The sequence below is a fragment of the Pyrgilauda ruficollis genome, unplaced genomic scaffold, assembly GCF_017590135.1.
Source record: "Pyrgilauda ruficollis isolate IOZ18807 unplaced genomic scaffold, ASM1759013v1 scaffold1, whole genome shotgun sequence".
NCBI lineage: Eukaryota > Metazoa > Chordata > Aves > Passeriformes > Passeridae > Pyrgilauda > Pyrgilauda ruficollis.
The window spans coordinates 22,304,310-22,327,374 of NW_024508100.1; the positions used below are offsets into that span (position 1 = coordinate 22,304,310).

The following is a 23,065-nucleotide window of genomic DNA, read 5'->3' on the forward strand; positions in this document are numbered from 1 at the left end:
ACATGTCTGTAGACTTGAAACAAGCAGTACTTTAGAATCTGCCCTGTCAACAGATAGGATATAACAAAAGAAAACAAACCTACTTGTAGCCCCCAGCTCTAAATTTCCAGTCCCTTTTAATAAAGTGAAAAGTTTTAGCTATTAAAAAAAATTTGTAACCTTTGCAATGCTACAGAACACAGATACAAAATGTGAATAGTAAAATATCTGTTATATAATATATATTTATATTTTAATATATTACATTTATTTCTACATAAAGAGGCTATAAATACTGTATATGCCTTATATTCATGGTTCCCAGCATTTGACATTATAGTAAGTACAAACAAAAAAAATACTTATAAAAATACAAAAAGAACTCAGTAGAAATAGCTTTACATTTTAAAATCTTGTAGTCCTCATTGTGTCTATCAATAGAGTTCTGGGACTACAAGAGCACAGGTAAGAAGTTGTCCAACAATTAGGCACAATTTCATCACTCGGAGAAGATCGGAGCTGCCATGAAACCAGTCACGGATTCCCAAGGCTACATAAACTGAGATCTCTGCCACTGCAAACAGACTTTGAGTTCTCGAAGTGAAAGAGTCAGACCTAAATCTGAGGGAGGGGGAATGAGATGAGAAGGTGGGATGCCCTCAGGACGCCCCACCAGAACCACGGTGCTTCCTGTGGTCCTAGGGTAAATGACATTGCCTTCTCTACCTGTTGCAGAGGCTGCCCAGGTGGTGATCTGAGGGGAGGGGAGTATTTTCTGCAGCAGTTTGAGGCAGCTCAGAGGCAGGGAGGCATGTGGCATGAGTGAGGGTGCTGGGGTGAAAGGGGAGCAGAGCCATCCTCAGAGGTCAGGCACGGCTCTGCTATTTGAGTCCTATCACTTGGCTCAGTGCTCTGCCTTCTCCCTGCTAACCAACTTCACTGAGAAAATGCAACTCATGAGGACGTGTACAGCAGCCTTTTTCCTCTGCCAAGGACAGAGACCATCACCCCCACCTATATTTAGCCCAGCCTATGTTTAGTCTCAGGCCGTCAGAGTGCCAGAGCCTTGAGCTGGAGGTTCCTTTTTTTGTTTGTGAAGGTACAAGCAAGGAATAACTCTGAGAAACAAGAAGCCAGTGCCGTGCTGTTTCCTTCCTGGAGTCCAGCCACAAGGGGAAAAACAAACAAAAAAAAGCCCCACAAAAGCAGGGATGTGCCATTATTTCGTACAAGTAGGAACAGTTAAGTCGAATGCCGTGATGCCGCCTGCATCGGGCGGACGCTCAACATCACCAGGCTCAGCCTCTGCCATGGGGCTGGGGCAGCCCACACACCACGGCCAGGGCTCTGCACCCTCAGAGGTGCAGTGTCTTTTGAGGAAAGAGCCCCAGCTTGTCTCTTGTCAGTGTCTCTTGAGGAAAGAGCCCCAGCCTGGCACAGCGCAGTTCTGCTGCCAGATGCTTCTGCGTCATCCTCAGGAAAAATAAGTGTCTTTTCTTAGTCCCATGGATGCCATCTCTCAATACATCAAACCTGAATACCACCAGCCCAGGCAATGAAGGCACATCCCAGGGGGGATGGAGCTGCCAGCTTCAACCTAGAGCGGCGCGGGGCTCTCGTAGGGGAGCCCATGGGCGCGGCAGAGCGGCGGCGAAGCCTCCTGGGCACACAAGAGTTCCGTTTCCTCGCTGGAGTAGATGGTGGTGTCCATGTCATCCGAGTGGTATCCTGACTGGTACCCACTTGTCTGGTTGGAGGCTTCAGACATGACAGACTCATTACTCTTGCTGGGCACCAGCGTGCTGCAAAAAACAATCAGAAACAGGGCTGAGAGAGCTGTGTCTTCTGCAGGGCAGGTGGGCAGCTCTGGATGGCAGCTGCTTTCCATCACAGCAACAGCCAAAGCAAAAGGCTGTTCTGAAACCTGGCTTCAAGCCTTTTTAAACATGCATTTGATTATAAGGAAAGACCTTTTCATACTCCCTAACTTCACTAACACATGAAAAAGATCTTTATTTTTTATAACGACACAAGGAGTTAGATTGCGACCACAGATGAAATGGAGAAAAAGCTTTTAGAGGCTTTACTTCAGCTGCAGTGCAATTGTAACTGCCGTATACCTTCATCTGCACTGAAGTTGTCCTGGAAAAAAATAATTCCTGAGAAGCTCTCAAAGAGCATACATGAGGTTTCAGCTCCATGAGTGCCACTGTGCTTCCTGTGAACTGCACAATGAAACCCCTGTACAATGCTCTGAAAATACACCCAAGTACATCCTGAAAACTTGAGTGCCAGCTATCAGGAAAAAAAAAAAGAAAAAGCAAGCAAAAAAACAAGAGCTGTTCATCAGTTCAGACAGGTCTCATGTGCCCAGCTGTGTGCACCAGCTCAGTACCTTTGAGGGCAGATTGATGCTACTGCAGCTAATAAATACAAGTCCTTTCTGGGTGCTGACTGAGGCTTCCGAAAGCTGCATTACCTCCCCTCTCCTAATACCAAATGCAGATGACCAGGCATATTGGGCACAATTTTGCTTTCTGTTTTTGAAAACACTTTCAGAAAAGATTTTTTCTTCCAAACAATTTTAGAAACATACTCTTACATACTGCAATAAAAGGTTATATTCAATTCTATGTGCAGTCCAAGCCTTACCTAAAGGGTATTTTCACTTGTTTTTCACTCTCTTCCAATGCCTTCAGCTCTTCAGATGCAAGAACCATCCCACTATCTGTCTGGTTTTCCTGCAAAGGTGTTGGAAATGCATTAAATGGAAAAAGATTAAAACAAAAACAAAAAAACCAAAACAAACAAACAAGCAAAAAAAAAGTATCAACAGAAAGAAAGTATGTATAAATAGACAAACTCACCTCCTGAACAACTTTTACAGTGGTTACCAATGGGACATCTTCAAATGTTTTCACGCTCGTGGGACGGCTTTTTCTCTTGCTACCTTGTCGGTACTGACTGCAAAGAAAACAAAACAAAACAAAAATTTGTGTCCGCTATCCACAACTTGGCTGCAAACAGCACAATGATATCAGAATCCTTTTATCTCCCTTCAGAGAAGCTAATCCTTTTATCAAAACATATTATGCAAACTTCAAAATATCTATTTATTGAAAGGGATGAACAGACTAGAGAGTGGCATATTTCTGACCTTTTGCTCCTGACAATATTGATCTCTGAGCAAATTCTAAGAAACGGCGTTGAGAAAACAGCTTCTTTCCTCATTTACACTGGAGGGCTTAACTTCCTGCAAGCTTTGCTTAGAACTATAATAAACAGAGAAGCCTGGAGCACAGACGTGTGTCTATTTCTTTGGACTGCACTTCTGAGACCCCTGGCTGGACCTAGGACAACAACAGCAGACTCAGCACACTGCTGCCCTTAAGCCGTGGGGATCAGGACAGGGAGTGCTAAATCTCTCTTGAAGGCTCTTCTCCAAAAGAAGCCCTCTGGTTCAGGATGGCATCCATTAAAAATATTGGACAAAAAAAATAAAATTAACTTCCATGGAGATACTAATACAGCAAACAAAACGACACCCTCAGCTTTCTGCCTCAGTGAAAATGGAATGAAATGGATGGTGTCTCAGTTAAACGGGGAAAATTAATGTTCTTAACAGCTAATGAAGGAAAAGCCATGGAGTTAGTAATCTGCATCTACTTGAAGTGCAAAGCTGGAGACAATGAAGAGCATCATTCCCCCCTTTTCTCAGCTTTGAGGCTAGTTATACTGAATCCTTCTTATTTCTAATAGACAATTATTTAAATTGGTGGGGATTTTAAAAGTTCCTTGAGTAGCCTGCTCAGGTACTCAATCACAATTCAGAATGTTTTTCAAATATGAAATATTTATTTTCAAATAAAATTTATCCTAATCCTGGGGACACTGAACAATTATTTAACACCCTCTTTGGAGCAAATTTTCATATACTGAAAACAGTTACTATATTCCCTCTCCATTTTCTCTTCCTAAACTTAACAAAACCAGTTCTTTCAAGCTCTCTGCGCTGGCCATGTCTCCTGCTCCTTTGCAGTGGTATCTAATCTATTTCCCATCCAACACTTCCAGGACCAAACCATCAAATGGACAATCTAAGCCATGCACGCTCCTAGACACCCTGATCTTGTACATCTAGAAGTTCATTCCACAACTTGCCTTCTGTGATTGGAAGCTCCCTGTGTGCCTGCATTAAATGCACACATAGGCACAGAACTGCATGGCCAGTTTTCCAGGGTGGTGAGGGCTGAGAAGCCCAGCCTCTTGATCTGAATGACATCCCAGGTATGGGAGACCCACCTCTGCTCAGCCCAGACAAGAGCCAGCCTACAAGGGTTGTTGTAGATGCATCAAAATGCATCTTCTCTGCTATCATCCAGGTCAATTATTCTCTCCAAAAATGAAGCTTAGGTTTTTGTGACTTGATTTGTTCTTGACAATTCCATGCTGGCCATTTGTAGTTAATTTGTTTTCCTGTAGGCATTTACCATTATTTATCTGAACATTTATTCCAGGATTGTTCCTAGAATTCAAATTAAACTGATTGCAGAATTACACTTTTTCTGTTCTTTCCAAGAGTAGGCATTATCTTTACACTTCACACTAACTCTTCTATACCTCACCTAACTGTTTTCAGTGACAATCTTTCAAGATTCAGAAATTGCATATCTCTTTTCTATGCCAAATATGGCAGATGTTAGGGGGTCCTGCTGATTTTAATTTATATCAACAATCTAAATATTCTTTAATATTCTTCATGTTTTCCCTGTGCTTGCTATCACTGTCTAGCTTTGATTTAGAGATGATATTTTTTCATAGTTAGTACTTTTGTGAAGACTGAAAAAGACATCTCTGAACAGATCAATCTTTTCCACTACCTGTATAGCAAGATCCATGCCTACAAAATAATTTTCAGCTACCAGAAGATAAGAATAAATCCCCTAAGCATGATTTAACCTCCTCACTTTGCCTCTCCTAGTATGCTTACCACAAGTGCTTTCACAATCCTGTCACAATATGAGATGAGAGAAAAGAGATTCAAAGTCTCCTTAAAAGGTTGACAGAGTGCTTTTACTTCTGTTCATAACAGGAAATGGGGACAAGAAAAGCCATATAGGAAGTATTAAAAGTGGAAAATAAGTATGATGTTTTCAGTGCTAAATCATGCTTTTTTGTCTTTTAAGCATGTATAGTTTGAACTGCTCCACTATTAAAACATGGGCTTGAGAGTTCAGCTGCAGGACCATAAGTTGAACTGAGGTGTGAAATGCATTGTGCCTATGTAGTCTTTTCTAGGACCACATAAAAATGTTACCCTGCTCTACCTCAAATCATTGGGAACTCCGTCTGGGGTGGTTGTCATACAAGCAGTGAGGCAGAGGGCTCTGCTTCATGGAAACCACATGAAACCTGTGAACAGAGTCCGTCTCCACCGTGGTGGTCGCGTTGCTCTTTGCACCCTCTTTCTTCTGAGATTGCATTGGACAAGCCAGGGCTCCCAGCATCTCAGTGGCTGCATTGGATGAGGAAATGCCTCTCTCTCTTACATCCCATGCCAGAGGTCCTCAGAGGATCCAACATAAGCCCCTGAAGTGCATTAGTGCAAGCTCCATACTGGAAAGTCACCTCTGCCATGATACCCAACAGCATCCACCATTGTGGATGCCCTACGAGCCCACCAGAGGAAGCAGTGGACAAAAAACAGTACAACACTATTTATGTCATGTTCCTCTTGGCTATCAATTAATGAGCTGTTTTCCAATGTTTCACTTACGGAGGAGAAATGCCAGAGAGGTTATTAATGATAGATCTATCATCATTAATGTTCTTGGCACCTGCAACACAAGAACACTGCAAACACAACTGAATTGGACCAGTAAAACCCTCTATATGTTCTGGTTCTTAAAAAAAACCACAGATATTTTTACAGGTTTTGCTTTTTTGTTTGTTTTTGAACAAGAATACCAAGTTCTTGAAAGGGTAGCAGTAATAAAAGTAAATAAGAAAATCACTAATTGGGAAGGTAAGAAACTAGCTTTTGCCTACAAAAGCTTTACAAATTCCTTCTTATCCCTATGGAGAAGGTTAAATATGGACCAGGCAGCTGAAGCCTCTTCCTTTCATTTTCCCTCCCCCCAGCATGAACAAAACCTTCCCAGAGGCCCCAGTAGGATGTCCACCATATAAAATACCTAATTCCTGCTGTGTTGTCATAATGGAATTTAGGATCACAGACTTCCTCTTCCTCCCTACAGGAAGCAGGTGAAGTTGGGAGAGAGAGACCCGAATCCTCTTCCATATTCAATGATACTGACAAAGGAAGGACAACGTAGTCTTTACCATCCTGTAGAATGCAGTGGAAAAACACAAAAATTAAATAGGCTACAGAGACACACAGACATAAACAGATACCTGCACGTACATGGAGAATGCATCAGCCCAACGGCGTGGGTGTTTTATTAAACTATGAACAGTATACTACCTTTGCAGGAGCAACTACATTAAAAGAAGGAAGATTGATAAGAACCACTTAAAAGTAGTTTTAATTTATTTAAATAATAGATTTTTATATTATATACTGTAACATAATGTATAAACCGGACTTTTCATTGATGTCTTTGAAAAAATAAAAGCAGATCTCATTAATATTTGAATCCCAATGCCACAAAGAAAATGATCCTGACAATTTAGAAGGGCACTGTAATTCCCATTATCACTGAGAGGTTAGAAAGGAGAGAGTCTGTCTAATATGGAGCACACAGCCAAATCCATCCTCCTTCATTCTGTGGGCTCACATCTATGGCCCTGGCCTTGTCCACTTCTGTCGTAACTGAAGAGGAAGCACAAGATGGAGAGCTTGGAAGGGAGGCCCATGTCCCCACCTGGCCACAGTGGGCTCTCTTACTGCAATGCCTGCACACAGGTCATGCCTTACTACATTCACTTGCATGGAGCTGCTCACAGGCAATGAAGTTCTGGTTCTGGTGTCCTTGTTTTCCAGGATAGCCATTAAAAGCATTGCAGCCCACACCCTCACATAGACAAGGATAACCATCTTTGGCACAGTAAGATCAACAGGAGCTACCTGCTGGAATGTGTCTGCAGCGCACAGAGAAATCAGCAGCAGAGCAGGGAACTGAGCCTGTGCCAACAACTCCCCAGCAAAGACAGCAGTAGTGTCACGGGAAGCTCTGCTGGCAGGGCAGAGCTTTTGGTTACCACAACACAGCTTCTGGGATCTTTGCACCACAAGTCACTCTCTACTAGTCAAAGACCCAACTGCTGGTCAGTAATGGGGGCAGCAGAAGAAGCCCAGGCTCCCCGGCAGCGCCAGCAGACAGTACCTAACTATGGAATGCTGTGGTGGCTGGCAGGACAGGACAGATTCAGCCAGTGGTTTTAGCAACCAGAGAATGCAGGTCACGTACCTGACGAACGTTGGCTTGCAGTAAATTCCCCAAGTGCTCCACCAGCTCTGAAAAAGTTGGTCGCTGCTTAGGATCTCCATGCCAGCAATCCAACATTGTTTGATACCTGGAATGACAAAACCAATTAAAATACCAGCATGAAGAAAACAGCACCTATTTCTTGCTCCTGCACCTGCTAGTAGTGTGGGGTAAATGTGGGCAGATGGAAGAAGAGTTTCTCACATTTCTGGTGTTGTATAGTCTGGTGCTCTCATTCTCGTTCCTTCTTTCAGTCTCCTGCAAAATTCCTCATCAATTTTCACTCCAGGGTATGGTGATGCTCCTAAAATTAAAGCAACAGTAATTTTAATGCATTAGACTCTTAAATTTTGGGATTCATTTTCAAGCAAATAACTTGCTATGGTTTGTGTTAATAAGACAGTTTGGTGTATTTGGATATGTATATAATTTTTATTTATGATGGAAACAGCAACTGACTGAGTAAATGAGGCACATCATCACATACTGAAATTGTATGAAGAAACATTTCAAGCTTATGTTCCTACATTTGCATTTTAAAGAAAATTTGAGTATTTTATTTTGATGGAGAAAATATACAGGAATTTTCCAAGAAGTAAAAAGAAAATGGTACAGAGGTTCCAAGAACATTTCAACTGCTTTCTTCAGACTCTTTTGTTTAGAGATGGCTCAGTAAAATTAAAGTGACTCACCTAATGAAAATATCTCCCACAGCAGAACTCCAAAGGACCACACATCACTCTGAATGGTATATACTCTATCAAAAATGGTTTCCGGTGCCATCCATTTTAGGGGTAGTCTGGCCTAAAAGCATTTTCATAAACAAAATGGTAACACAGTTTAGCAAAACACTTGGAGTTTCCAAAAATCTCTTTAAGGGAAAAAAGTAAAAAAGAAGTCCTGATTTCATATTAATTCTCTATCAAACAGATAATCTGAAACTTACATCTCCTTTCCTGACGTAATCTGGGTCTTTGTAGATGTCTCGAGCCAAGCCAAAATCACAGATTTTTACCACGTTATTGTCTGACAAGAGGATATTACGAGCAGCCAGGTCCCTGTGGATGCACTGCAAAGAGAAGTAAACAACTTCATGTGCTGCCTGTCGTCACAGCTCTGTCCACAGGGCTGATTTCTTTCACATATGTGCTCTCCTACCCTCAAAGGCCAGATAATTCTTAAAACCTTTTAAGAAAAAGAAACCTCAGCATCAACAGTTGCTGATTTTAAGTGCTTTTTTGATGGTCACAACTGATTTGGCTCAGGGAGAATTGTGTTCCCAAGTCCAAACATACGTCTGTTTATCCACTGTGCAGAGAGGGCCTTTGAAGTCAGCTAATTAATTATCCTAAGAAGCTAACACAAAACAGGTTCAGATCTGATTACCTTTAGATTTACTTAGGTTCACTCAAGTCTGTGTACTCCACCATTTCTCTGAAAAACACGACACTAAAATGCTGACTTGATTCCAACACAAACTAATCTTTACTACAGAGAAAGAAGTCCACATCTCTACCTATGCAGAACAGCAGCTTAGTTAACAACCCAAACACTTCAAAACTCAAGCCTCAATAGCCTGAAAAAAAAAAAAAAAACAGGCTCTGAAAGTGGCTTCAGATTTGCTTCTACTATGGATTGAAACTGCAGATTCTGGAAGCAGGTATTTTTACATTTGCACATCAATCGTGATGTATATGAGAGGCAGACAAAAGTATGTTTTTAGAAAAAGACTCTGAAGTCTGCTCTTGAATACCTAGCCTGCACTATAGCAGTGTTGTATTTCCTGCTTCTATTTTCTTTTCCCATTTCTAGGTGGTTTTTTTCTATACAGCTGCAGACAATTCCTCACTCTTACTGGAATTGTCATCCTTTGAAACACGTGCTCTACATATTTAGGCTCAAACCACAGAAAAATACTTCTAGAAGGAGAAAATGCAGGTGAGGTGCTGGTGACTGCCAGGTTGTCCTTGGCAAGAGATTCTCCAAGGAGTCATCCATGAAGTTTCATAGCTGAGTATTGTCTCTCCTCACACTGCCCTTCCAATCCCAGCGCACAATGTACAAGCAAACTCCTCAGAGCAAAATCCTTTACTCTTGTTTAGCTCCTGTTACCAGGGGTTTCTCCCTAATTCCTTTAGTTGTCCTTATAAGTCAGTCCCCCTCCTCTAACCACTTAACCATTCCTCTACGAACTGGTGGCCCACAAACCTCATACAGATCACTAACATTTGTGTCAATAAATGCATGGGCTGTTTCACTCTGTAGTATTAATGATCTGGGTATGTCTTAGAGCAAAAAGAAAATGTTGTGGATGACTGCCAGTCTAAAGATGAACATGCTGTTTCCTTCTGTAGACCTACAGCATTACTTCCTGCAGTCAAATAAATAACATGCCACTCTTCCTGAGAAGTTCCTTACTTTGCGTGAAGCCAAGAACTCCATTCCTCTTGCCACCTGGAAGCTATAACAGATGAGGTCCTCCATGGTCAAAGGGTTCTTGCAGAGGTCTTCAGGACCAGCTGCAAAGAATCAGATGACAGTCAAACATGCCCTTTGTCACTGATTTCACCAATAACTGCTTGTTAGGTAAAAGTCCATCCGAACCTTATGCCACACTGGACTGGAAGAGCAAATCAAGCACTTTTTTTTTAGCTATATAATTACCATTAACAACCCATTTTACATCAAACTGGTCTTGTGCAAAATAAACTTTGAGACAATGGGTTATACCCTAGGCCTCCTTGCTTATTTCCAGAGGAAAGATTTGTGAAACAATCCCGAAAGAAAAACAACTAAAATTCAACTCACAAATTCCTAGGACAGTAAAGCTTTCTCTGGGTTCAGCAGATGAATTTAGAAACCAAGGAGAGGGAGGCCCCACCTAGTCTTTATGAGGAAAGAATATGCCATAGGGAGATTTGGCAAGAAGCCCTGCTAATTTAATGTTGAAGAACCCTAACCTCATCATCTGGTGACCTGGAGGAATAATGTACTCAAATATCCAAAGATACCTAGGCATTTAGTTCCTGCTGAGATAAACAACTCTGTGACTTTGTTCAGCTTTTGATTTTAAACAATCATCTACCAAGAACTACAACACTGGTGGCTAAAACTTTCACCATAAGGGCTCCTTCAGGTCTACATACGTATTGTAATGGTCCAGCTCAGAGGGTCAATGTTTACACCAGGGAGTACTGGAAAGGGACCAAGATGGTGTGGAAATGCATGAAGTGCATGCCTGACATTACCTATTAGATTGGATTGAAACTGCAAGATCATTCTCCCTCTTCTCATAACTGATGTATTCTTGGCACTAAATGATTTTTAGCAGCAGTAGAGGTACAGGAAGTAGAGCTATGGCTTTCCTTCCAACTTGTCTGATCTCACCCCTAGGTGAAATTAGCAGCCTGTGAAATGGCAGCACTGAGCATTTTGTGCTGCATCTGCCAAAGGAGAACATGGCAAATGCATCAGTGAAACCACTGCAGAGGATATGTGCATCCTGGGGAGGCTTTGAATGAGTGGATAATTCAGGCTTCCTCTTCCTGACAGACCACCTGGGCAGAGGGAAGGCAAAGCAAGCTCTCTACTAATATCAGCGATTCAAATAGCACTTCACAGTATTTAACTTCCGGGTAGACATTAAGGAAATTCAGTTGGCATGCTGGTGCATCCCTCTCTGCACTGCCTTCAGAGTTTGTACTCTGCAATTTTCCCTGAAAATACTGAGGTATTAAATAGACATATCTCCAAAGCTTCACACTAAAAGCAGACCCTTTTCATACAGGACATTATCTGGGACTGGGCTAAGGGGTTTGGGATGCTGATCTAGATAATCCATTCTCGGGAACTTGGGTCATCCAGAGAACACCCCACACACAGTTTTGAGGGAGCTTCGGAAATCACACAGTCCCCAGTGTCCCTCATCAGCCCCACCCATGACACATGCTCCAACACCAGAAGAAGATGTGTCCTACCTTCCTCCTCTTCCACATCACTCAGGGACCGCTCCTCCACAAAGCCAGAGCTTGCTGAGCTCTGGCTGCTCGTGATGCTGTCCAGCCGTTGCTTCAGGTCAGAAGAGACATCACCAACGTAGTTCTCCTTCCCCTGCCTAAACCTGGCACATTTGGTCTAGAAATATGAGAGAAGGGTGAGAAAAATCAGAAGCTGAAAGCATGCCAGAAGCTTCTGCTGGAGAGGCAGTGACGCTGCCTATGGTCTCTGCCAAGGTCACAGACAGGGAGGGCAGGGAGAGCAATCCAGTGAAGGCATGATCAGCTGCTCTGCTCCAAGCCAGCTCTGGCTGGGGCACCGGGCCGGTGCACTGACAGTACCAGCAAAACCCAACCCACGGCCATGCAGGCTCACCAGCTTGGAGCACTGTCTGCCAGTCCACAGCACAACTTTCTCCTGCTTTCACAACCTCCCAGCCAAACCCCAGCAGCATCTCCACATGCAGGTGACTGAATGCACACTGAGGAGCTGGTGTCCTCACCCCTGGTGTCCTCAGCCCCTAGTGCCCCCCACTTGTGAAACACCTGTGGATGGATGCTGCCAAACCCTCTCGTACACTCCAGCCTCTCTGTACTGCTATGGCTTCACCTGCTGCTGCTGCAAAGGCCCTTCTGCTAAACCTCCACCTTGGCCAAAACCCTAACTGCCATCAAAATCTGACTTATTTCCTTCTTCCCCTAAGCCACTGCAAGTCTCTAGGGAGGAATCCAGCCCCACAGGTATCCTCCAAAACATTTCCATTTTCTCCTGCTTTGGTTTGGTAATGTTTTCCTTGGCAGGGCTGATTTTTAATACGGCCAAATCACATTCCCACTGCTTATGTAAGCAAGGGTCAGCACTCTCATGAAACCCTGTCTCTTACTTCAAGGCCTCTCAGATACTTGTTTATCTTTTTACCTCACAAGAAGATGCAGCGAGTTGCCTTTGCCAATACAAAATAGTAAACAATGCCTCCAAGGATAAAGAAAAATAACCCCCTGGAGAGCCAACAAGCAGTGGGAAGAGGCACTGATCTAAACACAGCCGCTGCAGGAAGGCTCAAGCCTACCAACACGGCAGAGTACAGCCCAGGCGCCTCCCTCTTGGCTGTGGAAAAGGGTAGGGTCCCCAGGGTGACCCTGAGTGCTGGGTACACACAGCCAAGTTCTCCATACAGCAATGTGACCCTCGGAGAGCATGGATCCTCCAGATGGATGCTCTCCATAAATAAGACTTCTCTCAGAGGTGCCCAGAGTTTGAAAATGCCAGTCCCCATCTTCCCACTTCTTTCAAATCAGGGTGCAGAAGGGGTGCTGTAATGGAGCTCCTTTTTGCAAAGGACTCAGGAGGTGAAAAACTGGATGCAAACTCATGAGCTACATCAATCATACAAAACTATTAACAGCAGAAGAAATGTGTAGCCTTGTTCAGCAATGAGCCAAGGGGGCAGTAGAACAGATAATCATGTGACAGCAGATACCTATGGATATCTGATGGATATATACACTAAGCAAGGAGTGCAGTTATTTAAGGTGGTCTGGAGCTTAACTAAGAAAGGAAAAAAATTCAGGCTGATAATCAGAAAAAACTTCCTGAAAGATACAGCCAAGTGTAGAGTAGTCTGCCAAAGGAAATAGTGGAAGCCCAGTTCCTTTGCACATTTTAAGCTAACAATAACAAAACAGCTACATTGCAGGGGCCAGGGGAAAGACTAAATGACCTCTGATGTCTTTGCCATCTCTCATTCCCATGAGAAGTACTAAGACATTCAGGGTCCCCAAGGATTGCTGCTTCAGTCTGCACTAGAAAAAGAAACATTGTGTATGGAAAAAACCCACCAAACCAAACATTTCACTGTTAACCTTGACTCCTTACCTTGTACGGGATAAATTCACTCCTCTTGCTCCGTAGGTAAGCTGACAGATTTCCAAACTTGCAATATTCCACAATCACCATGAGTGGCCCTGTACAACACATAAAGCAATTCATTAGACCATTTATATCCCACCTTACCTCACAGCATAAATTCTGGCTAGAAATACATATGGTTCAAAGAGCATTTCAATAGCCAAAGGTTTTTAAAAATATAAGTAATTTAAAAAAAAATCTAATCAAAGCACCAAAATTATTAAATTTTCTGCTGTTTAAAGGAAGAAAACAAAGCACATAATTTTGAAAATCATGGGCTTAATTTCATATGTCAGAAAGTATAATGGTGTGCTTATATTTGAAGTGCCAATAACAGCCGAATTAATTGACATTGTAAGGATGCAATGTAAATATTTGAAAGAGCTTCAGTGCAACTAACCTCTACAATAAAACACACGTGATTATCCATGCCTTTTTCTACAGGTGATTAGAGTACTAAAAATTTAAAACAGGAAACTTGGTTTCAGACCTAGATGCCTTAATGTCCAATCTAAATATGGTATTTCATGTTCAAATTTACTTCATATAGGCATTTGCTATGGTGATAAATTTTCATCCTAGGTTCCACACACTGGCCATCTCTATTTTATTATGAAATAAACAAGGAAATAAATATTTATGGATTAGGTTTCCTTCAACTACTGACTTCTGTCATGGAACTTTACAAATTAAATTTTCATCCCACGGTAAGCCAACAAGTCAGCTTCCCTGAAACATTATTACTGAGTTACTTTACATTGAATTTCTTCCAAATTAGTTTGTAGTACTGGATTTGCTAAACAAAACATCTGTCTCTGATTATAAAGTGAAATAGATTCATCCAGCCAGAGCTGGACTCCAAATTGCAATCTCCCCTCCTACACACACACACGTAGGCACCAACAGCCCATCCAAAGACAGAGAGGGGAAATCCCAGCTCGCAGTCACCCTGTAGCTGGTGACAAGAGTAAGAGTAGCTTGTTAAATCTGGCCTTAGACTTGCTTGGAAGTCTGTTACACATGGGCTGCCCACTATGAACGTGGCTCTCAGGTACAGGAAAGCAAAGTGATAGAACAACTAAGGGATGGAGCTGCATGGCCCTTAGTTCACCCTTACTTCCACCTCTATTCCACCTCTGGACCTGCTCACTCTGATGAGATTTTTTTTTGTTTTGTGTGTGATAGAAAGAACTACTCTTTCCAATCCTTAATTCTGAATTTCAATTGTCTATGCAGCAGAAATGGATGTAATAGGGTTTTTATCAGCACCTTCTCACCCACTAAGAAGTTACTCACCTCCTGGCTTTGTGCAGGCTCCAAGTAAATTGACAACATTGAGATGATGGCCAATATGAATGAGTATCTTCAGCTCTGACATAAGTGCTCTGTGCTCACTATGGGTTGCCCCTTCTGCAGAGGTAAAGCAACACAGGTCAGGAGCATCACAGACAGAAAGGTTTTGCCCTGCTCCCCATTCTCTTCTGGTACTTAACCAGCCCATCAAGTGAGGAGCCTTGTTGGCTGGTAGGCTGTGTCAGCTATGCCAGTACAGCACGGGGTGGAATACAGCCCCCAGCTGCTGGCAGCCCCATTTGGCTGCCCCACTATGTCTTCTTTAAGAACAATGTGTCTGGGAACCACACATTTAATTTTTCCTGTGGCAAGTGTGAGGCAGTATAATATGATTTAAAGTGAGGAGAAAGCTATTCCAAATTGCAACTCAGTTTGGAGCGTGCCTAAGCCATTGTCTTGAGACTTGCAGAAAGCTTCCAACAAGGATGCATAAGGGACACGTGCAAATTGATTGCAGGAGCAACTTTAAATTCTGAACGTAAGTAGAATTATAAACCAGTGGATAGGAAAGCACAGCTGCATTGTTCCAGTTATCAATGAGGGAAAGGCATGTACTTTTGCTAATCATTTCTTCATGATAACAGCCATTAAGCTTAACTTTTACAATGATGGGTACAATGGTTATAGTGTTGACAAATATCCCTGTATTGTATATTCAAGTTGAAGTTCTAGTCATTATTTTTACCTTTCAGCATTTTCACTGCCACTGTTTTGCAGGTAGCAGTTTTGTCAATCCCAAATGCATCTGCTTCTATGACCTGGCCAAAAGCTCCACGTCCAAGAGGTTTACCTTGAAGTGAGAACACAAACATATTCATTTGACACAGCAGGAAAAAGTTGTAGAATAAAAAAGCTACTCCAAAATGAGTTCATGAAGCAGAAATTAACAAGAGGACTTAAAATGTGGATAGGATGCATCATATCCAGTGGGAACACAGAGCCCACCCAGGGATCATGCAGCAGAGCAGTCCTGTGGCAAGCCAGGACCAGAAATATCCCCCAGCACAGTGCTGGCTGCAGTATCACTAAATGGCTCATGCAATGAAAACTCACCTAGCTTTAGCCGGTCTCTGGGAAACTCCCACTTGCTGGCATCATATGGGAGCCGCTCACAGTGTTCATCTATAGGGACTTCATCAGGATCCATGATGATTGACAAGTAGCCAGTCTTCATGTCCCCTCCGTTGGCCTGGAAAATGGTATTAGTTGCAGTTGCACAGTTTGTTGCTGGCAATGTGCAGGCAAAATGCCATTTTCTCACTCTAGAGTATTTCATTAGTTCCCAGAAATGCCAGGCTACCATTTCGCTACACCATGTCATCATGAGTGTGATCATTGTTAATTACTTGCCCTTTTTTTTTTTTTTTTAATAAACAGAACCAGATGAAACATTTTTCTCTTGCAAGGGCCTGTTCAATTAAAAACAAATTTCTGCGCCCCCGGTTCCAGGCAAGAATGTTATGGCATGGAGAGAAAAAAATGTGTCTGTTGATTTAAGAACAATGGAAAGAAGCAACACAAAAGGCCTCAAGTCAGCTCTCATTTGTCATGCAAGACCAGTGCTGATAGGATGGTATGAGAATTTTTTCATTACCCGCTTAACGGTCCGGAGGATGATTACAAGAAGCAACCAGAAGAACATGGCAATCACTGCAGTGCCAACGAGGATAATGAGCTCCAGATTTGTTTTCTCTTCAGCGCCTGGGAAGAAATAAATGAATATTTGAGTGATAGTTGGAAGCATATTTGTTTTGTTCATTCATTAAAGTAAAGAATGGAGGTCCTTGTTCTGAAGGTTCGTTTTAAAAGTGCAACATGGAGCAAGGAAACGAAAGCAAAACAAAACAAAAAGCTTGGGGGTTAATGTTGGAATATTACAGTTTCATGCTGTTTTACACACCATCACATCTCCCAGCATCAACTTTGTTCCAAAGACAGTGTCTGGACCTTTGCCAAATATAAAAAAGTAAAATCCACATTTTGGAAAAAAAAAAAAATTGCTTTAGAATACCAAAAAGTAATTACTCTTTCTTTAGAAAATGAAAAAACACCCTCATCATATAGAAAATAAAGAGCTGTGAGAATGACCTAGAGAACAATCTCTCTCTTGTCTCTTGACATCATTTAGCTGGGGCATGAAAAATGTGGTTCTACAAGAACACATGATAATAAGGTCTTATTTACAATGTTCCTTTTCCCGTAGAAGAGTGGCCAGCAGATAGCATTTGACCACCTTTTAGTGCACCCACGCAGGTCTCCTCTTCAGCCCCTGTCTGCCACATCATGCTCCTGTATTTCATCCCTTGCACCACTGAGATCTTCCTACACAGCAGCACACTCCATTGCATGACCCCCACGAGCTGCACTATACATTTTCTACAGTGAGTGAAACAGCATGTCCTACACAAATTTCAAACTTCTACAGATGTGCCCCAGCTATATTTACCACATCAGCTGAAATCAACATCAACATCATCTGCAGGCAGGTTCCCCCCCATGCAAACATTTTGCCCAACATCTAAATATCCTAAAGAGACCTATAAGAATAACATGATATTGCTTTAATTACCTTAATGGTATGGATCAGACAACCACCCTGACCTTTAAAGACAGAGGTGTGTGAAGGGCTCAGTGACCAAAGTATGCAAATGTACTAATGAACAAATGAATGAACTAATATCAAGAGCAAGGAGCTTTTCATTTGAGGCTTCTTGTTGCAACCCTTAGTGGAAAGTCCATCGTGGTCCCAGCTACCCACACTGCAGGCTAACTTCTTGCTACCATTTATTTTTTGTCATTGCAATTTGTATTTTGGTGTGCCACATTAGGACTGGAACAAGTGAGAGATGGGTATCACAAATGCTGCTTTCAGAGTGCGATGGAGCAAGGCTGGAGTCCCCTAACTCAAAATCACTACCTGTTTCACTGAAATGGGACAGCAATCACAATAGACTGCAAAAAGTCTTCACTATGTTTTCCTTAGATGCTGTGAAAGCAATTACATAATTTTAAAAGGTACAAGATACTATGCTAAAAAACACAGTATGACAATTATGTTACCTAGACAACAGAGATGCCCCAGGATATCTGCACGTTTATGTAGCTCTGTTATATGGGTTTGCATGTAATATAGATTTGCAGAGTTTTCTTTGCAACCACAAGTAAGGTAGATCCAGTTTTTGTTGAAAAGCTCTTAGCAGCATAGTGAAGAGAAAAGCACCAACCTCAACAGGTATGACAGCACCCAATTTCAGCTTGATAGAAATGGTCAGGACTTTTCACAAATTTAACAGTATATGTTCAGATCTCCCATCAGGATAGCCAGTAGATTTCCTTCTAGTTATTCTAAAGATTTTATGCACAATCTGGAAAGAAGCTAACACCAACCTTCCACTGAAAAAAAAGCCACTGCTTTGCTGCATCCGAGGACATTGCACGCAAGGCAGGTGTACAGCCCTCCATCTTCTTTCCTCACTCGACGGATGGTTAGTGTTTTGTTTCCATCTTTCAAAACAATACCTGGGAAAAAATATGATTCTTAGTTTTGCTGTTTTTATGCCACTTTTTGTTAAGAATTCAAAATGAAAATCAGCAGTCAGTCGCACAAAAGAAAGCCTTTTAATGATAATAGTAAATGAGCAATCCTCACCTGAATCTTCCACAAGTGTCTCATTATTTTTAAACCACATGATGCTTGGAGGAGGAATGCCATTCACTGCACATGACACTTCTATAGTTTCACCAATATTTGTTGTTTGATTTTCCAGATTTCCAACAAGTGTGGGTGCCATGGGCTCTGTTGGTTTGAAAATACAGTAAAATTACTGTTTATTAAAAAAAAAAATCCATGTCTTTCAGTAGTAGGAGTTCATGTCCCAGTAACAAAGTCTCAAATCCTTTTATTACACCCAGAGCCACAGTGTTCATGTTAAGATCATAGCTCAACTTCCACATGACATGAAAAAATTGTAATAGCCAAGAAAATTTCAACAGTATTGCTATAACATGCTTTAGCTCATTTAATTTGTAACCGCTCAGGCTGCTGAGGGAAGAGGGAGTAGTTGAGAAATTGCTTCCCTCACATTTCTGTATCCAGAGTCTTTCTATGAGACGTTTGACACTCTTGGTCCATTAAATGTCCATTCAGGACAGGCCACGAACATGCATAAGTATTTTCCTGAATCTGCCTAACCAACCTAGACATCTAGGTCCCAAAGCAAAGTCACCACTATTTGTGTGGAAAGCTGACTGATTGTCAGCTTGCATTGGCTGTGCTGAGTACCAGTGTCACTCATGGCAGTTTTAAATTACAGGCACTACTCCAAACTCGAGAGCCAGTCACACAGAGCAATGGCATTAACGCTATGAGTACACACGTGTCTATACAGCTACAGAGAAAAATGTGTTCTGAAAAGTAAAGCTGAGAAGTTACTGAGCTAAACACATTACTTCAGCCGAAGCCAAACACATTTCCTTGCGCAGTGCAGTGGCTCAGTCAGTGTTTCCTCACTGGTATTAATGAAACAGTGCCTGCTGCCTGGACAAACCCCAGAGGAGTGTGTTACAACAACTGGTTTAAATCTATTTAACAAACTGAGCACACCATTAACCAAACACATGCAAAGCCTGAACGTACCAAAAACTGACACTACTGCAATTGCTTTCGTACACAGCCACTCATTTTGCTTCAGAGTAAGAGATCCATACCTTGAACAGTGAGGTGCTTCACCAGGCAGTGCTGTGTTTTAGCCTTTTTGTCCTGAGCAATGCAAACATAGTCCCCTCCATCTTGGAGGGAGATGTTACGAAGGATGAGCTCTAAGGTGACGTTTTCACCATTGGTATTTGAAACTGTCCCATTCAGCTTCTGGAGAGCATTGAGGTTCTTGCAAACAGGCATGGGCAGCCCTCCGAAGGGAGTCTGTGAAACGTGAGCACTGAGCTTGTACCATGACAGCTTCTCAAAGGTGAACTTGTCTGCTGTGCATTGCAAGGACATGTTATCCTTCTCTGTCAGCTGATTCTGGGGCTGGACATTAATTTCAAGACCCCCTGCAAGTTAAAAAAGTAAAATAAATTCCTATTTAATTGTGCATTTTGTGGCTAACATTAACTTGAAAAAGTCATTTTGGAAATACAGATTTTTTTATCCTATCTAGTTGAAAATAAGGAAAGGAAACAAAGACTGAAATTAAAAAAAGAAACAAAGACTGACAGTCAGTCAACTAATCAATTATCTATGGAGTACAATCTCATTAAAAGTGATACATTTCAAATGAATCAAATGAAGGACTGTGTAATGAATTCAGTCACTCTTCCTGTAGAAACTTACAGCAACCTAAGATGATTCTCAGGACTACCTTATAGCTAATTTTAGATTTTGATTAAAATAAAATTTTGGCACATGAATATGGGGACTGATTGTTAAGGAGACAGAAGCTCTTCGCCACTTGTTTGGAAAATTTTAACCTTAGCTCTTACAGTAAATCTTTATGAATTTTGTGACACTACCATAATTTCTCTGGTGTGCTTTTAAGTGACTGCTAAAGCTCAACAGTAGTCATTTTTGGGACAACATCTTGCATCACTTTCACTGGCCTGGCTCTCCACTGATTCTGGTACAACTAATCACCTGCCAGAAATTAGTGGCAACTTTAAAGGCTGCCTAAAGAAAACCTTAAGTAAACCTAACATCTGAAAGAATTAAAGGATTTCATAAAGGTCAGGAATCAGGTAACATCACTGAAGTGCCTTTCATCAGCAAACAGACAAAATGAAATTAATTTAACATGGCTGTCCTTGGCAGGGGACACTTACTGGTCACATGGAAGGAGATCACTCTCTCGCTTGACCCAGCCCTGTTCGTGACCATACATCTGTACAAAGCAGATACATTTGCTGCCTGAATCACGAGGGTGCTCACAGTCTACAAAAGAACAATCAAGCAATTTTATACCACATCAGTGCTAAAGTAATGCCCAACCACCTCAACAGATCAGCAAAGGGCTCTGCAGATATCTGCACAACCAAAAATCCCTCCAAAGCACAAATCCATGCATGGCAGAAGCACAGTTCCCTTCTGAAGTTTACATTTTTGTCCCTAAGTGTGTAAAAATCAGGTGAAAGAAAAACGGAAGAAGCAGAAGGTGGACTTTGGTATATGTATTAAAACATATTGCAGCCACAATTTCTTCTGCTTTTCAGTCTCTCCAACTTCTGTTACAGTCAGTTTGCAAGATTAACTCATGTAACTTTAGACCACTAAAAGGCAGTTAGTGAAATCTAAGTCAGTTATATTCCGCAGTGGAGATTCACTTCTGAACAGTGTTCAAAGGACCTGAAAGTGTCTCTGCCTCTTGGCTTCAGCAGGAGCTTGCTCATCTAGCTGAGAGTAGATCCCCAAGTTTAACAACAGGTGAAAAGAGCTTCATCTCCAGTGATGTATTTCCAGACACATGGACTGCTGAAATGGGTTAATCATTCCCAGCCAAGATAAAAGAAAATGTGCTCACCTTTGTTTTCCCAGCAATAGTAACGACCCGGTGCTTAATTTCAACCTGATTTCCACCCCTTCTCTCTGAGATCGCTTTCCATTTCTTGCATGCATATGGATTGGCTCCCGAGCGAACTTTCCTGAAATGTAAATAGAGACACGTGCATTAGATAAGAGGAATATTTGCCCTTCAAGAGAAGTATTTTGGGTTCTACTTATAATATTAACATATTTATAAGTCAGATGCATCACTGGCCACAACTTGTATCTATGAGAGAAGTGTATGCTTCTGGAAATATTTCTATTAAATTTCACCCTATAACCTCCTGAGACCTTCATGCTCTTTAAAGTAAAGGACCCCCAAGCGTAAAGGTGAATTTCCTAATTAATCTGCCTGTGTCAGCTCAGTTGGGATGGCTGGAGCAAAGCAGCTATTCTGGGAACAAACCACCATTCATAAGTGGATGATTCAAGTTGATTTAGTTCAAAGGAAGACAGAGAGACATAAAAATCGCTGAACTCCCTACAAGAATTTCTTGAGGACAGTAGCCATTGTGTAGGAAGCAACCAGGCACCAAAGGAAGAAACTAGTAGAATCATTTTAAAAACAACAACAGGAAAGAAGAATGCCTTTTTTTTTTTTTTTACCCTGGACTTTTTTTTTGTTAAAGGAAATCTGGGCTTATGGCAAGTCCAGATAAGGGAAGCTGCGTGAATCTCAGTCAGGCACTCTCTCTATCATTCCCCAACATCAATCAGTGCACTTCCTCTGAGATACACTTTCACACAGATAAAGAGCCCCATCACACTCAGCACTTGAGCACAAGGGAAAAAAACACCACAAGGATGCATCATTAGCATAAACAGCAAATTTCCTGTGTTTGGGATGGAGTTTTGGGCCGGCAGCCCACAGGGGGATCTGAGACAAGGGCAGGCAAACAGCTGCATTTGAGACCCCGTGCAAGTCGAGATGCCCTTCAAGAGAGCACAACAGCAACATGCCAGCACTGCTGGATCCTCTCTGCGGGTGGCCCTCACCTCTGCCAACAACAACGACCTTGGCAGAGCCTGCCCGCAGCAATCTGCAAACTAATTACAACAATCTTTTTCTTCGTTGGCCATTGGGTTTGCACTCAGTAACGAGCCTGGATGAGGGAGGCACCGGACAAACCCCAACCCAACACAAATATCCCTCAAGACCTACATAAGCTGCAGAAGACAGGAAGGACTTGTCACTCACTGGGGGCTGAAAGTGCACTCCTCCTCCAGCTGCCAGTGCCAGAGCACGGTGGCGGGCGGTGGCACGGCGTAGACGGTGCAGGTGAGCACTTGGGTCGAGCCGTACTTGTAGGAATCCACGGGGGCCATCAGAGCATTCTCACCAATCTGGGGGGGCACTGCAGGAGAGAGAGCAGGTCACACCTCCTGCTGAAGGCTCCAGTGTGCATGCATTAGACCCACGGTGACCAATTCACACCATGCCCCAATACGAGTGCAACAGAACATCTCCAAGGATATGTGGGGAAGCAGTGAACCTGCCCAACACATTCAGGATCAAGATACTTAGGATCTCCTACAAAATCCCCCTTCAATACTCCATGGTTTAAAATGCAGTTCCTGGATTCTCACCACCATTCCCAGCCATTAAATGCACATTATTCCCCAGGCCTGATCCCACTGCACGTAGCCTTGCTGCCCTTTCCAAGACCTGCTGTCTTCAAAGCATAGGCTGTTTCCCGGGGAGCAGAAAGGAGGAGGTAGGGGAGGAGGAGGAAGGTTGTAGAGGGCAGGGCAGAAGAGGAGGGATAGCCTGTGTGGGGCAGGAAGGATGGGTGAGGCGGGACAGGGCCAGGATGGAGCGGGGTGGAGGAGGACTCCAGCAGCATAG

The 23,065-nt window shown here is 42.5% G+C and overlaps 1 protein-coding gene across 1 annotated transcript in view; it reads right to left on the reverse strand.

Annotated features, from left to right (window-relative positions):
* Positions 1-206: 206 nt before the first annotated feature.
* The window catches only part of KDR (kinase insert domain receptor), a 30,508-nt gene continuing 7,649 nt past the window's right edge, over positions 207-23,065 (reverse strand). Inside the window, exons 10-30 of the mRNA XM_041473838.1 lie at positions 22,418-22,574; positions 21,197-21,317; positions 20,502-20,610; positions 19,392-19,736; positions 18,334-18,480; positions 18,072-18,203; positions 16,279-16,385; positions 15,738-15,873; positions 15,370-15,474; positions 14,628-14,741; positions 13,299-13,387; positions 11,405-11,561; positions 9,846-9,946; positions 8,374-8,496; positions 8,120-8,231; positions 7,632-7,731; positions 7,410-7,515; positions 6,174-6,325; positions 2,847-2,943; positions 2,632-2,720; positions 207-1,781 (exon numbers count right to left, since the gene is read on the reverse strand). Of these exons, the coding sequence (XP_041329772.1) occupies positions 1,577-1,781; positions 2,632-2,720; positions 2,847-2,943; positions 6,174-6,325; positions 7,410-7,515; positions 7,632-7,731; positions 8,120-8,231; positions 8,374-8,496; positions 9,846-9,946; positions 11,405-11,561; positions 13,299-13,387; positions 14,628-14,741; positions 15,370-15,474; positions 15,738-15,873; positions 16,279-16,385; positions 18,072-18,203; positions 18,334-18,480; positions 19,392-19,736; positions 20,502-20,610; positions 21,197-21,317; positions 22,418-22,574 (2,804 nt within the window). The 3' untranslated portion in view covers positions 207-1,576. The remainder of the gene's footprint in view (positions 1,782-2,631; positions 2,721-2,846; positions 2,944-6,173; positions 6,326-7,409; positions 7,516-7,631; positions 7,732-8,119; positions 8,232-8,373; positions 8,497-9,845; positions 9,947-11,404; positions 11,562-13,298; positions 13,388-14,627; positions 14,742-15,369; positions 15,475-15,737; positions 15,874-16,278; positions 16,386-18,071; positions 18,204-18,333; positions 18,481-19,391; positions 19,737-20,501; positions 20,611-21,196; positions 21,318-22,417; positions 22,575-23,065) is intronic.